The sequence below is a fragment of the Drosophila teissieri genome, chromosome 3R, assembly GCF_016746235.2.
Source record: "Drosophila teissieri strain GT53w chromosome 3R, Prin_Dtei_1.1, whole genome shotgun sequence".
Classification (NCBI taxonomy): domain Eukaryota; kingdom Metazoa; phylum Arthropoda; class Insecta; order Diptera; family Drosophilidae; genus Drosophila; species Drosophila teissieri.
Window position 1 is genome coordinate 16,785,608 of NC_053032.1, and position 16,726 is coordinate 16,802,333.

General features: G+C 41.2%; 2 protein-coding genes across 3 annotated transcripts in view; both read left to right on the forward strand.

Moving 5' to 3' along the window:
• The first annotated feature begins 3 nt into the window (after positions 1-3).
• Positions 4-7,001, forward strand: LOC122622286 (progestin and adipoQ receptor family member 3). Of its 2 annotated transcripts, XM_043800628.1 has the most exons (6): positions 4-156; positions 914-1,044; positions 4,445-4,582; positions 5,528-5,635; positions 5,803-6,276; positions 6,344-6,999. In XM_043800628.1, the coding sequence occupies exons 2-6, from the start codon at positions 934-936 to the stop codon at positions 6,572-6,574; spliced, it is 1,062 nt and encodes a 353-aa protein (XP_043656563.1). In that variant the 5' UTR covers positions 4-156; positions 914-933; the 3' UTR covers positions 6,575-6,999. The 2 variants fall into 2 exon arrangements, with proteins under 2 accessions (XP_043656563.1, XP_043656564.1); XM_043800629.1 differs by lacking the exons at positions 4-156; positions 914-1,044 and adding an exon at positions 2,689-2,915 and having other exon boundaries at positions 6,344-7,001.
• A 581-nt stretch (positions 7,002-7,582) lies between these two features.
• Positions 7,583-16,726, forward strand: part of LOC122620907 (protein kibra) — a 28,555-nt gene continuing 19,411 nt past the window's right edge. Inside the window, exon 1 of the mRNA XM_043798587.1 lies at positions 7,583-8,506. Coding sequence (XP_043654522.1) covers positions 8,253-8,506 — 254 coding nt within the window. The 5' untranslated portion in view covers positions 7,583-8,252. The remainder of the gene's footprint in view (positions 8,507-16,726) is intronic.

Sequence of the window (16,726 nt, forward strand, 5' to 3'; positions counted from 1 at the left end):
TTTCTTCCACGGCAAACAACACATTGGAGGTCTGAAAATATTCAGTTGATATTTTGCCGCGTTGCGAGAGGTGGAGCTGTTCGCCAGAATTTGAATTCGTTATTTTTCAGCTCCAAGTGAAATTGCAATCCGTTTCGTGTGTGTGGCCCAGTTAAGGCAAGTAAATCAAGACCAATTGAAGGTTATCTGAGTCTGGGACCCTTGGGAATGTCAATTAACAACTGCATTGGCCCAAACACGTGCTGCTGCCTTCGAAAGCTGCCTTTCAAGCGAGTGACCTGGAAAAGTTTTAGAAATTTTGGTTATGCAAACGGTTTTGTGAGAGAAATTCGTGTGTCGCAAGAGAAATAAATTTGAAACAAAGCAAGCTAAATAATTCGTATTCATTATATACATATACGTACATACATATATGTATTCCATGTGATCGATGCATTTTCACTGCAAAGTAATCCGATTTGAATAATATTTTTCCTAAAATCCTATCTATGAAGTTAATGCCCTTACTTTAGCCTAATCATAAAGTGTGAATAGAAAAGAACTTAATCAAAAGTGGATCACTTTCAAGACCTTCGTGGAAGAGTCTTCTGCGGGCTCCAATCCATGTCCACTAAGCTGCGAAGAAAGTCCAAGTGCGAAAAGAGAGGCTACGGAGAGAGAAGCTCGCTGTGCTTGTGGGCTTTGGCTCCAACATGGCAACACGACTGCGCTCCCCACTTGGCACCATTCAACTTGTCTTTTGTTAGGGTTTTTCGCACTCTTCTGCGAAATAGAAGGGGAGTGGGGGAGGGTGGTTGATAACAGCCGGTCTCCAACTGGCGATCGCAGTTTATATGTTTATATGCTTAAGTGTTTACATGTTTACCCGGACACTTGATCTCTAAACGCGTTGTATTTCTGTGAATCCCATCAGGCTCCCCAGTCGCCATCGCCATGAGTCCCCGTCCCCGCGAGATCCTCGATGAACCAGAACTGTCGCTGGACTCGAACTCGTCCTCCTGCTACTTGCGAAAATCTGGAAAGGATTGCGACGACAGCTGCCTGGTGAGTGGAATATTCCTGTTTACAAGCGTTCCCCAGCTCAGATCCCAAACGGATTAGGCTCGGACGGTGGCGGTTCAGTCTTATCGGGGGTTCATACATACATATATACATATTTATTTATAACCAGCTAAATGTAAAATTTGATGTAGAGAAAAGTTTCTTTCCAACACTTGACATTTGCCTTTACATCTGCCAAAATGTGCATTCAATATTCTTTTTACTTTGAATACTCCCACATATTTGTAGTAAATACAAATAAAATAATTGGTATGTAAAAAGTATTCGAATTTGTTTATATTTATATTATATATGTACATACTTATTTTTACTTCTATAAACTTTTTGCCCATAAATTCTTAGAATACGGCGAGTATTGAAAAGTATATACATATAGTCCGCATGAGTTGAAAGTTTAAAATGTTGAGTAAGTTGTTGTGATGCACCGAATGAACCCGGAAACCCGGATCATATCAGATCCGCTCCTGTACTCGGCGGCTCGAAACGGCACGTGCATCGCTTATCGCATCGCATGCAATCAGTTTCCGAAAATGATGGGTCATCGGAAAAGCCGAGTCAAGAGTTAAAAGCCAAGAGTTCGAGACAACCTTACACAAAGTGGCGGAGTGCGCGATTTTGGCCACAGCCCAAGGGCAATAGACGGAGCATCTGGTGGTGGTCCACGAATGGAGCCAAGGTCAAGTCGAGTCGGCGTTGTTTGTAACCGATTAGAGCTTGCCACACCGATGGCTTGTTATGCATTATGTTTACACCTGTGTGTATGCCCATGGGAATTGCGAAAGTCCACACGCGGAATTCCTGAACTTCGTCGAAAGTCGAAACTGGTTTCTGGGCTCGAATTTCGGATTTGTTTTTCGGCTTTTATTTATGTCTGCCAAGCGACAAGCGATAAAAACCCATCATGCATCCATATCCGTGTGTATTGAGATCGTGTAAACAATTATTGCGAATTCGAGGGGAATACATCAGCTTTTCAGGTTGTGCAACTGCTGTTTACAAAAGAGTTCTCAATGCTGGACGATCATCATCAGCTCGATGGGTTATATAATACGGGGGCTTGTCTGCACAAAGAAAAATTATTGAGAAAGACACAGACATACACTTAACAAATAAGCGATTTTCAATAACAATTAAAAATCAAACTGAAGTTTAAGAATCAGTTTTACTGATTTAAGGATTACATATTTTTATAATTACACAATATTGCAACTTATGTTTTATTGTAATACAAGATCAAATCTATATCTACTTCGAATAGCTTACAGTATCTTTGGGTTAGGTGCAGGGCGATTTCTCTCCGTGTAGTCGATGACCAACCCGTCTTGGCCAAAACAGGCCGCTTGCACAAGAAGCGAAAGCTCATTGGCCACGAAATTCGCATAGTTTCAGCATAACCGCCCGTTGAAAAGTGTGAAAAACGTCGCCCCGGTGAAAAGATTGCTCAGCACTTGCGACTCGATAAAAGTGGAGAAAAGTGTGCTAAGATTGATAGTGCAATCGTCTCTCTCGGCTGCTGCGAAGTTATAGAAAGCTTTGCCGCGAGCTTTTTCGATTCACATCATTGGCCACATTGGACTTGGGGGGTTTTCAGTTGCCAGCTAGTTGGCGATCGCAACGGTTTGCCCGACAAATTCCGCGCTCAGTTGAAAATCTCTCCAAGGAGTTGCGAAAAAACTCAGAAAACATTGTTTTTGAATGTCCACTGTGCGGTGGCTTATGTGTGTTGAAATATATCAATCAAGTATTGACAAGTAAAGACATTAAAAAATCTGTTCAAAATGGAAACTACAATTGTTACCACAACAACGACAACCGAATTGAAGTGCACATTGCGCGGCAGCAAAAAGAAAGATGTAAGCTGGGTTCCAAACTCTACAAATCCGAGGTGTTCAATGCAGCAGAACAAACAATTGGCTGAACTACGTCAATGGCCAATTAATGAATCTCACATCCTGTTTATCGATGGCATTCCATTTGATTTTCTATTTGCCGACAATTACCATGTTTGTTTGCGGGAACCTACAAAATATTCGTGAAGTGCATTTGCTGGAAAATATTTAACAGGCCACAATGTCAAGTAGTAGCACGTCAGCCTTAGCGTGAATACCGTGAATTATATTTGCAGAGTAATTATTTTTTTCCATGTACTTTAGTTTTATCAGAAATCAGGAAACATAAATAATATATTTTCGAAATGCTTGTATTTTGCACTATTACGTAGTTTGAAGTTACCAAAATAAATATTTGGGTATTGCATATTTGTTTTTATGAAGGTCTTCAAATTAAATAGCGTTTTCTTTTTTATTTCAAAAATATATAGTTTTAATTTCCTAGATTTTAGTAAGAAGTCTTTACCTTTCTGCGTTTTCTTTTGTTTATAAATATATTGTTTAATTGCCAAAATATAGTAAGATGTATTTACTTTTCCTGCTTTCATTTACATTATTTACGCACGTGCCTTAAAACCAATATTTGATCATTTAGAAAGCAAACAACAAAGCACTTACTGGTAATATTATTTAGCAATAGGTAGCTAATTACGCTTTTCGTGACTCCCAGATCGTTAGGTACATTTCAAAGAGTGTTAAATGCAGTTGCATTTCGTTTTGGACTATTAAATAGTACTTAAATATGTTGCAAAGGTAAATAACAGGAATTGGCTAGACACTTAAATGTACTTCGTTTTATTGTTATTAAAAAATGCATATATTTTTATACATACATTTACATATGTACTTTTCGCCTACTGAGCCAAGTGCACATGATTTTTCCCTAAAGCGGAATGCAAAAAACAATGCAAATTGTAAACAAAACGTCATCGGATTGGATAAGATGCTTTTGCTTATGCACTTGCACTTGCCCTCCCACACTTGTTGTTGTTATTATAATTGCTGTTGTTGTTTTGTTGTTGTTTTGCATTAGATTCAGAAACTGGATAAACAAATTAGAAGCCAGGCCCCTTTCGCAGTTGTGGCTGCAGTTTGCTGGTGGCCATAATTGCATATGCCTTTCGCAATGCTGGTTGTTTAGTTGTTTACACACCGAAAACCGAAAACGGAAAACTGAATACGGAAAACTGAAAACCCCCAGACGAAAACAATAACAACAAGGTATCAAAGAGCAGAAACCGCAGAAAAGATAATAATAAAATCAGCAAACAAATCAATTTTCGACTGCACTTGCTGTTGGCTAAAAATACAAATATGTGCATAGAAGAAGCCAAACCGCCAGTTGCCAACGTCTGTTTTCTAAGGCGGAAGAATATGAGCATGAATGTGGCGTTCTTGTCCCCAATTCAAATTAGTTTTAAGCTGCCGCTAATCGATAAGGTTTCTTCATTATAACTATGCATTCACATATTTCTCTATTCTCTATTTCGCAGATCGATGGCCAACTGGTTGCGGATGCTGCGGACGCAGCGCATCAGTTTCCGTCCAACGAGGAGCCCAATATTCTGGGGCATGGACCCAACTACGACGAGAAGCTGTCCAAATTCAAATGGCTGTGCAATTTCGACGATGTGAGTTAACCCCACGCGATCTCTTGGGGGTAGGGGGTCAATTTGGCGCCAATTGTCGCGCACCGAATGCCAATTGATCGCAAATTGTGTTTGGCCAATTGACAAAACGCCCGAATCAGGGCCAATAGTGAGTGACCTGTGGCATCATTTTACATGGCTTTAACTCTGATTTTGGTCACCAAAAAGCATTATTATCAAGCGATCGTTGTAAATGGCCAAAACAGCGAACTACGTGAAATCCGCCATGGCGGTCGCGTTGGCAGCAATTGCCAAATAATACAATTAGCCAACGAACAAGCCCACCAAATGCCAACTGAATCAAGGTCGCGACCAGCGCAAATAAAAAGCTCTGCGTGCGCGGGCATTAAATATTTAAATAGTCACTGTGGCGATTGAAAGAAGCTACTGTTGTTTTCTTCAGGTGTACGCAAGTTACATTGGTGTGAAAATCCCCAAGGCAACTCCCGCATCGAATTTCTTGGGTTTTTTCGGGCTATGCTTGTGAATTCAGCTTGGTTTTGACCAACCGATTCAAAGTCAGCCATTAAGCCAACAATGCACCAATGTAGTATAGTAATAATGATAATGATAATATTGATCCATTTGGATCTAAACAACATGCAAAATAGCTAGTTAACTTCAACGAAAGTAACAGTGTATGTGCTCAGTATTTGGCACTTAATCAATTCCCATACAAGATGCCTAACAACACAAATTGGATTAATTAGTTGTATTTGCGCTCAATTGAAATCGAAGCAAGTGGAAAGCTTTTGTTTTACATTCGGCGTGGTGCCAGTTGTTGCCTCCAATTGTTTTTTTTTGCGTTTCTATTTTATGGTGTCGCTTTTTGTCTATTTTGTATTATTTTCAATGCTACGCATGCGATTTGCATGTCTTGTCGGTTTGGAAAATTTCGCATTAATTTGGAATGTTTATTCAATACAGGCCCCCAGCCACTTGAAGTTCAACCCGTACATCCGCCGCGGATACCGCACCTTCCTACCTTCCACGAAGATGTGCCTGCAGAGCATTTTCTGGTGGACCAATGAGACGGTAAGAGTTCCTTTTCCTTAATCCAGAGGTTCTACATGATACGATCCTTTCTAAAAGTCACAGTTTTGATCGAGTCCATTGCAGCCTTTCAAATGAATTCGATTGCTATAAAAGATACAATTCATATTGAACAAGTTGAGTAATAAGGATGTGCATATCTTTTTCAGATCAACATCTGGAGCCATCTGGTCGGCTGCATCCTCTTCATCGGCCTGACCATCTTCGACCTGCAGTTCCTGCGCCTCCACGCCTCCCTGAGCGACCAGGTGCTGGTGGTCTGTCTGCTGGTCTGCTTCTGTCTCTGCATGCTGATGTCGGCCATTTACCACATCTTCTCCTGCAAGTCGGAGGAGCACTACGAGCTCTTTCTGTCCGTCGACTTTCTGGGCATCTCGCTGTCGCTGGTGGCCATCTACATTAGCGGCATGTACTATGCCTTCTGGTGTCACACCTTCCTGCGCACCCTGTACTCCACGATTGCGCTGGGCATGTTCGCCCTGGCCATTGCCGTGCAGATACCCCGCCTGAATGTGTCCATGAACGGCAAGGTGGCGGTGCTGCTGCTCTGGTCCGCCTACGGCATCATCCCGCTGGGGCACTGGGCGGTGGCCATGGGCGGTCTGGAGAACGAGCTAGTCAGGGTAGGCATCTCATTCAAAAGTAGTTCTCTGGAATCTTTTCATTCCAAAAAAATATTTATTTTTCCAGCTGATGGTGCCCCGCATCGTGGTCATGTACTTGCTCTGCCTCGTCGCGTTCGTCTTCTACGCGGCCAAGATCCCGGAGCGCTGGTTCACCGGCAAGGTGGACTTCGTTGGACATTCGCACAACTGGTGGCACCTAATCATCGTGGCCGCCTTCTACCACTGGCACAACACTGGACTGGTCTATGCCGAGTACCGCCTGAATAACGGATGCACTGCACCAGTTCTCTCCTAGAACTTGAATCCCCACATCTGAGTTCAGATCCAGGACCCAAGATCCGAGGAGCGAAAGTGGATGCGAAATCGGAATCCGGGACTCTAGTAGACTAAAGCTTAGTGTAAATAGTTTATGGGGCGCGCTTTATCCGCTAATAACTAATATTTAGTTGTAGTTGTTGACCGATATGATTAATTTATGTGTAATTTACCGATTAGTTAGGGTTTCGTGTTAGACAATCCAGATCCAGATAGTTGGCATCGCATAAGCGGCGGAAAGGTTTCTCTCTCTTTATATCCTAATTAATTTCATTTTAATATACAATTATACAATGTCTATGAAATTGCATGTGTCTTGAGCTGAAGCTGTGTTAGTCTTGTTGACTCCATTTTTACAAACTCCTAAAATGCAAATACAATATCAAACGTACAAAGCAAGCAAAAAAATGGTTTTATTAAATTTATGATTCGTAAATCTAATCTGTAATTATATCTTTGGTTCTGACACACTTAAACTCTTTTTGTATTTAGTGCACATGCCACAGTTAACGATCTATTTAATGTCGGAATGAATGATTTCTCCAATAAATCTTTTGAAAATATGTGCCGTTTGTTTTTAAAATGTAACGGCTGGAAATTGCTAACATTGAAATAACATTGGTTGGTAGCAGAGCGAGTTAACATGAGCAAGCACTATCGGAACTGCTTTCGATAACACCTCTGAGAGAAGCGAACTGGTTCCGGTTCATAGACCGATCATTTATTTGTAACCATTAACAATTCCACATCCGCTTAATTATTCTATTTGCCAAATAATAATCGTTTAAGGATTCATTCATTGAGAATCGTTTAATAATTTAAGCATCGACCTATTACAATACATCGCATCACTGCAGCCCCGTCAATGCAGGCTATAATATCGATAGCAACCCAGTCATCGAATAACATCGCCGCGTGCATATCGAAAGCCGATGCGATGTTTTTTGCAGCACCACTAGCAGCGAACGTTACCAAAACAAATTCCGAATCCAAATCGGACGGTCATCAAGCGCGCTACTCGTGTTTTTTGCTGCTCCCCCAAGGAATTCCGGAACCGAACAGATCGGCGACGGCGCGAACTCACTGAACTGAAGTACATAGTTTTTTGTGCACCACCAACTGAATGGTTGGATTGGATTATCGTCGTTAATTAGTTTCAATCAATTCAATATAAGTAAATAAGGAAAGGAGTCCAAACGCTTGCAACAACAACTAGAAATGGAAAGAAGCAGCACCAACTGTGAGCAGTGATCGTGCGCTTGTGTGTTCGCCCCCATGTGTGTGTGCGTGTGTTTGTGCTGGAATGGAATGCAGTTACGAAAAAAGTAAATAAATAATTGAGAGCGCGCCCGCGCTCTCCCGCTCTTTCTCCCCTGCGCGCGTGTGTCGAGTGGCTCGGTGTGTGCCTGTGCGCCCGTGTGTGTGCGCCCGCGTGTGCCTGTGTGTGTGTGTCGGGTCGGTCTCCATTATCGCCGGAGCAAAAGAAACGGAATTGAAATGTCTTTGCTAATGTAAACAGCGCAAAGAGAAACCCCCCGAAAAAAAGAAGCAAGCGTAGATAGCGAAAAAGAAAGAAAAGGCGCGCGTCGGGTGAAAAATACAGCAACAACGACGTTTTCTCAGACTCCCCAAAGTACACAGCGAGAAACAAAGCTAAGATGCCGAATCTGCAACAAACCGCATCGCAATCGCAGTCGCAGCATCATCTGCATCCCCACCACCTGCGACCCCACCAGCAACAACATCATCAACAGCAGCAGCAACAACAACACACGCATCATCAGCAGCAACAACAGCACCACAGCGATTTCCCACTTCCCGATGGCTGGGATATTGCCAAGGATTTCGACGGCAAGACCTACTACATAGATCATATCAACAAGAAGACCACCTGGCTGGATCCCAGAGATTGGTAAGTGTTCCAAAAAGATCGCAGATATCGTTGAACAGATAGTTTCAGTTGGAAAGTTAGTTACAAACTTGTTAGGTCCACTACAATAGTAATATAGTTGCTATTTAATAGCGACTAAAATACTATTTCAATTGTAATGAAATACAGGAGTGTGCCTAGCTAACCTTATTGCCTAATGGCTAATAAGTAAAGTGAAGGATTCATTGAGACTCAATTTCAATTAGAATACAATTCCGGTCAAGTTGTAAGTGGCTCACAAAGGCACAAAACTCAGGTGAGAGATCAGCAGTTCACTCATTCAGGAAGCTCTGACCAACAAGCTACAAAAAAAAAAACCCATATAAATTCCGATTCCGAAGCGCTCTTGAACCGGAAAGAAAAGGTGCGTGCTGCAGCTGTGTGTGTAAAGGAATGCGATCGGCGGAGGCGAAAAGAAGCAAAAAAAAAAAATGGAAAAAAGGAGAATAAAACAAAGAGGCAAGAGGAGGCAGCAGCAGCGAAATAAATTACATATTTTAAACAAGGCAGCGGCAGCAGGCAAAACAAAACGGAACGGAATGGAACGGGGGAAAAACTTGGAGTAAACATTCCGATGCGATGATTAAGACTCCGAATATAACTGAACTGAACTGAGAGTGGCAACAAACAAAAAAAGGCTTGTAAAGCCAAGGAAATACAACAAAATACAAAAGCAAAGCAAGAGAGAGAAAGAGAGAGAGGGAGCAAAAGTTAAATAAAGCTCGGCGAATGATCTGTAAAATAAAAGGAAAACAAAACCAACAAACTCATACGTAATGAGTGCGAGAGAGCCAGAAGAGAGCGAGCGAGTGCGCTGCGCTGCGATCAGGCCATGTATCTCATAGATACATTTTAGTTTGCCGTTCGCTCACATTTTTGGTCTTCCCTCTCGCTCGCGCCCCTCGCTGCCGCCCCACTCGCCATCTCTGTCTGTCGCTTTGCCCATAAACAATTGCAAAATGTACGTAGGAATTTTTGCAGTTTCGAAATAATTGATTTCTGAAATTCTTCGCCCTCTCTTTCGCTGAGTTCAATCTTTCGATTTTCACAGATAGAGAAAATGGTGGTGCGCTAGCAAATGGATTTCTATCGTAAATTGCTAAAAACCAAAGTAGTGCCTTTCTGCAACTATGGAAAATTCTGTTGCAACATCTGGGTTCAAGTGACTATAGCCAACATCTTGTGCGTTTTTTCCAGTGCATTTCTATCTGTGAACGCCTTATTGTTTCAGTTCGTTTGAGGCAGTGTGCGCTTCACGCTTTCAATTAACACAAACATTCCCTTTGTTTGTTTCAAATTGCATGGACATTGTTGGAAATGTTTCACTGAATTAAGCGTTGTGGAATTTCAGCATTTCCCCCACCCTTCCGCCTCCCCCGCCTTTGAAATCGAAACGAAACATCTGCGCATTTGCTAGGGTTATGCATCAAGTAGATTGTACATTTACATATATGCACACATGTCGTACGAATGTCTGCCAGTGGGCACAACAAAGCGGCGATCTATGTGCGTTATGTTCGGATTTCGGAGTTATAGACTTGTATAGCTTAAAGGACCTTAGGCGATTTAATGGCTGAGTTATGGCTTATTTAACCTATTTGAAAGCGAATCAGATCTATAAGTAATCTTTCAATCATTTATAACTCTAAGATTTGTATCTTCTGGATACACCTACACCTGCGCAACACAATATTTTCCAACATAGTTTCACCATTTCTATTGAGCAAACCAAACTATTTAAGGCTGTACACCCCTTATTGGTATTTTGCCCATTCGCGCATATTTTGTATCCAAATCATCTACGCCTTTTGGTCCCCCCCTCGGCTGTCTATCGATCCCCCGCCCCCAACACGCAGTGCTATTGAATTTTCAAAATTGCTGCCGGTAGCGCGCAAAAATTCCAATAAACCATAAATAAATTTCTACAATAAAGCGAAGCGAGCCAGGCCTCGGGCGGCCTTTAAAGGCCTCGCCACGTTTCGAGCACAGCCAACAGAAATCACAGAAAAAATAAATATCTATTCCAATATGAGTATGCAAGGTCGAATTATCGATACCCTTGAAATATTTTACCGATAATTGCTTGGCCGGCTTTGGCGCACATTTTCTAAGGTTTTCTAACATTAAATCAATTTTGCGAAGATCTGCTTCTACTGTTTAAAAATCGTAAGTTCAGAGTTCCTTTTGACCAAATGAATTAATTAATTATTAACAGGAGATCTTGTATTTCTGTATCTAACCCAATAAAATCTATGATTAATCCTATGACTCTTTGAATTCGCAGCGTATTCAACTTGAGTACATTTTCCACTTGTACGAACAGCATTTCGACGAGCGGTATTTTTTGTAATTTCGTTGCTGTTGGTGGCTGTCTTTTGTTTTTTGTATAAACAAAAGTTAACAACGACTTGACTTGGCCATGCGATTTGGCATTTTTTCGACGTCGTCTTCTTCTTTCGTTGCTCACATTTTTTCGCAAGTTTTTGTGTATTTCTTACCAATTGTTTAGCCACAAACAAGGCGGCGACATAGTGGAATATTTTTCGTGTGCGTTTTTAGACAGAAAACGTGTTTGGTGACAGTGTTTCGATCTATTCATAGGAGCTACATAAAAGAAATAACCAAAAACAGCACAGGGAAAAAATCAATGTATAAAATAGCAACAAATTCGGTTGGCTACCACCACCAGTTGGGATAGTGACTCGAACTCGTTTGTTTTACATAAACTCAAATCGCCGCCAAAAAGGCCTAGCGAAAGCGGTTAACGATCGCTGTCATAAGTCGGACAGAGTGGCGCCAGCGGCGGGGGCTGTACTTGAGTATCTGCATCCGATCGGTAGCACAGAAAACGTTATAAAAAGGCAATAGGTGCACTGAAAATAATAATATTTCCTCAATAGAGAGGAATTTCATAGGGAGTGCTTGGGATGAATACATTTGGAGCATCTAAAAATAAAGCATTTAAAGACACTTATCTAAACTTTTACCGAGCTTATTCGCCAGTTCATTGGCATTCCTCATTCTATCTTATTAACTTAACCTTACCCTGAGTAGGTAGAGATATTTCTCGCTGTGCACTCTACTCCCAACCAGATTGGGGCGTTCTAATTCCACCTGTGGCATTTTAATTCGAGAGCGGACAATCGAGCGATTGGTTCGATGGATCGCTGGATGGCCAATCCGGCTGGATCGGCCAATTGCATAAAGAACGCAAATCGCAAATCGGGCGATCGAAACAAGAGCTGAAAAATAGGGGAGAGGCGTGCATGCGTGTGCTGCCAGGCATTATGCATTAGATGTGGCGATTTCTATCCGACTCAAAACGAGCTACAAATTTGCATAAAATTCAATTTGGCTTTTGCAGCGAAAGATGCCAGCACATGTACACGCGTATGTACAAAGATATACAGTTGCGAAAAAAATAATAGCACCACCATAACGTATTTTGTTGTCGATCAAATAAATTAAGGTTGAGGTACCGATAGTACCAAATACTAATTTTTCGCATAATGCTAGATATTTTTCCTATCCAAAAATGAAAAAAAAAATTTGAATTGTCCATACCTTGATTTTTTATAATTTTTTTTGGGCGGCAAGGTCTAAAATGAGGCGAAAACAAAAATAGCACCACTATCGATTTTTTCAAATATTCAATACTTGTCGGCGGTTTGTTTTGGTGAAAAGCACATGGTTATAAAACTTGACATTTCTATTACTATTTCCAACATTATTTTTGAAACATACCTTAAAAAAAATTATTAAAATGGGACGAGGAAAGCATTGCTCTTCAGATAAGCGTGGCATGGTCAAAAAACCAATTTCTGAAGGAAAATCACACAGAAATATTGGTCTGATCCTTTAATTCTAAAACAAAATGATAGGAAATGCAATCACCTACAACAAGAATCCCGAAAAACGTGGGAAAAAACAATAATTGGGCACCCATCTCTTCAAAAGGCTAGTGCCCGAGAGCAAGAAGGATCCATTTAAAGCTGCTACCGAACTGAAAAAGGATCTCAACATATCCGCAACAGTGCAAACAGTTCACACATGTCTCAGGGAACATGGATTAAAAGTCTGTAGTCCCAGGAAGGTCCCTCTTTTAAATGGGAGACACATACCCAAGCGCATTAAGTTCGTCAAGGAACATTTAAATTGATCTTGCGAAAAATGGAGAAACTTCTTATGGTCAGATGAGAGCAAGGTGGTTTTTTTTGGTGGTAATGGATCTTAATCGTATGTAAGACGACCTAAGAACACCGAATATAAGCCAAATTACACAGTAGAAGCAATTAAACACGGAGGATCCAGTATAATGGTATGGGCTTGTTTCTCGTACTAAGTAGTCGGGGCTATACCATAATATACCATGGTCAAAAACCATCTGGGATCAACATGTGTTTGTGGATATTTTGGTGACGATGATGCTACCCTTTGCCGAATACAATTAAAAGACTATGATCCCAAGTAGACCAGCAGGAAAGCCAAGGATTCGTCCCAAAATAAATCTGTACCTGTTTTGGATTGGCCTGCACAGTCCCCAGGCCGTATTTCCATCAAAAATTCTTGGACAGATATGCAAAAAGCAGTTGTAGCTTCAAAGCCAACTAACAACAAATAACTTTTGGTATAATTATTGAGTCCTGGAGCAAAATATCCCTAAAACGGTGCCAGGACATAGTTGATTCCATGCCAAAACGTTGCGCTCCTGTTTTTGGTAATAAGGGATACACTACCAAATATTAAATTAGTGGGATGGGTGTAGTTTTAATATACAATCACTTGTTATTAATGAATTTCTTACTGTTAAGTTTATATTTTATGTTTAAAGCATTTTTTATGAAGTGGTGCTATTATTTTTTTCGCCTTATTTTGTCACTTTTCATAAAGTTCCTTAAATAAGTTAAGAATTCATAGAACAATTGTGATTTTTTTTTATTTTCTAAAAAGTGAATTGTTTAACCTTTCTAAAAAGGTATTTCAGCTCCTTTTAAACCCTAAATTGTAGGTAGGAGACTTATTCAAAGTTTTACTGGGCCAGTGGTGCTATTTTTTTTTTCGCAGCTGTATATATGTATATAACTATCGGTGTATATATATATATATGTATAAACATATATATGCGCTGGTCTGTACATGTATAGCAACTTGGAAAGCTGCAAAACGGCATTTTTCCTTTAATAAATTGCACAAGGCAATGCAGCAACAACAGCGGCAGCAAGAAAAGTGGAAAGAATGCAGATGCAATTGCCGTTTGCTGCTGCACCTACAGTGATAAATACCATAAAAACAATGTCACAAGATTGCAAAACAGTTTTTATTGTATCCAAACTGATCCAGCTACTTATACAATTGAGCAAGCGTTAAAGATAGTTGATGAGTTGTTTATTAAATTGCTTTACTTTTTTATGTAAGTCAGATGGAATACTCTTAATATTTCAGTTAGTGTTATTGTAGTAATATTGTAATTTCATTACAACAGCAGTGGCACTTAGGCAATAACCACTGTACGCGGACAACAGATGCAGATACACAGCAGCGGCAACAGGCAACAACAACGTGCAGCATGCATTGCATTTGTGCAACAAGTATTTCCACTTAACAACAGCAACAACAGGGAAGAAATTTTTTTTTTTGCTGCTGTTGCAGTTGCTGCTGCGGCTGCTGCTGCTGCTCCCTGCTGCAGTCGAAGTTGAAGCCGTGATTACAATTTGATTACGCGCATGAATGCAACGCGCGGCTTTGCAAGCAGCAACATTTTCTAGTTTGCTTGCTGTACGCGGCCCAAAGCGTTAAAAAATATTTTCTTTTGCACTTGCGATCAGCGGCAGCAGCATTTGCAGCACCAGCACCAGCTTCAGCTTCAGCACCAGCAACTGCAACTGCAACAGCGACACTCGTTGGCCAAAGATAGGCACATGGGTACATAATGTATCTGACAGATACATAAGCGAACTTTAGTCGCTCTTCGCAGCACCGCATGTTTTGTCCATTTAAGCGTCTGTTTTTCCACCAGAGCCGCGGCTCGCTGCAACTTGCCACCAACTGCCATCTAAAAAGTGGCAACAACTTCCAGCCAACGACAACAACTTCCCAGCAACAACAACCACGATAACGACGGATCTGCAACGACTTTTCCTGTCTCGCACTTGTTGCATGTCAGCGGCGACGTTCTTCAGCAATCAACACTTGTGATTTTTATCAAGCATAATGATTTCCTTTTCAACATGTGCTAATTAAGAGGGTAGCAGGGAAAAACGGAAAACAAGCCAAGGGCTCGCCGCTTTGCAGGCAGAAATAAAGTATGAAAACTGCAGTCTCAAATAAAAGTATCCACCAATCCATTGCAACTAAAAAATACATGAGACCAGTAGGAAGTACATACCTCTTTTAGCATAAACAATTTATAAAACATATACTTATGAAATCTAGTTATTCCTACATGTATGTTACTTGTTCGCAATATTAGTTTTTATGGTTTAAAGATGCTCTTGCATACTTTACTAAACCTTCTGAACTCAAAGCACTTGCCTATTTTCTCGGTGTATCGCACCTCAGGCCCTGTGATTGTGACTCGGACTAGCCCCCTATTTTTTTGCCATTTTTTCCCGTGAATCTCCAAGTGGCCAGCATATCGATTTATAATAATTCAGCTGTCATTCGCGCAGCTGAACAATTTTTCACTTACAGAAACTGCAGACGTGAGCAGAAAATTAAGTTACTCTACGCCCGGCGATTGTTGGCGATTTTTCAGTTGCTCAGTTTTAAGGTTTTTTTGGCTTGGACTTTTATTTATTTTTTTGTGCTTTTTGTTTTGTCGAGGAGACGTGGATAGGGCCGCGATTCTGGCATTCTGGTGGCTCTTTGGTCTGGTTATTACTGGCCGAGGTTGTGGCTCGGAATTGGGATTCCGATTTGGATTTGTCTGTGGCTTTGGCTTTGGATTTCGAGTTGGCTGCCTGCACGCGCGATCCGCAGGCATTTCGCTTATAGTATCTTTTCATTTTTTTTTTGTTTTTCTGTCGGTTTTTGTTTTTATTCGCTAATTTTGTTTCTGCACTCGTCTGCATGCCAATCCGATCGTCGTCGTCTGGTCGGATTTTTGCCATATGCTGAGCTGGCTCTTGACGGATCATGATGTATGTACATATAAACACATATATCCATACGAAAAATCTGTGCAAAGGTAGCAATTTTCCTCCATGTACGAGTAGCAGTGCATGCGGCGATGAAAAATAATAAAGCAAGTGAAATGAAACGAAACGAAATCAAAATGCTTGCCCAGGAATGTGCACACTCGAGATTCGAGATAATTTGCTGTGAGATACATTTTCCGTTGTTGCTTTCGGAGGGTATATTATTGTTTAGTGATTTCTAGATAGGGATATGTATATCTGGCATGTCCTTAACCAATTTCTATATAAGTCTCGCAGCATATGTGAGGAATGTTTGGATTTTCAAAACTAACAGATGCACTCTATATACTCGAAATGGCCTGACCAAGGGCGAACCAGGCATTTATCCCATGCCCTGAGCATATGTTTTATTTTCCTCGTCTCGAATATTGCAGCTGCTCACATGCAGTTGATACACTTGAAAGAAGGCATTCAAGCTGAGAAACAGAAACGATGTTATAAGAGTGTAATCTTTAATCTGCTATTTGAAAACACTTTCCCATGAAATACCACGCTCCGCTGAAGGAGAGCCATCTCTCTTTCTCGATTTAATCGCTGGCAATTAATTGCCCTAATCAGGCAGGCACTGGACGCGCTTGGTGTGGACAATGGCATTCGCTGTAATCAGCTGTTCCGAGAGCTGCCATGACTAAATACTTTATGGCCTAACCAGAAATCCAATGCACAAAGCACACACTACCCCTTATAGCCATACAGCGTAGGGCATTCCATTGGAGGCTGGGTCTTGGGACGGGGATTTCCACTCCATCCCAGTTTCTGGTTTCTGCTTTCTGGCCCTTTTGTTGGCTGCACGAAACTTTTGTATTATTTTTCAGTAGCACTTTCCGAATGCCATTTGAGTGCGCATAACATATTCTTAAGGTCTGCCCCAAAAGGCGGCAGATGCAGATGAATCTGCGGGGGGCTATGCGATGATTAAGCTGATGGCTTCTGCGCAGGCGCACGCACATTTTGTATTCGTCGCTCATTTGGATACCCTTGCTGGGGGTATGTCTACTACTCTGTG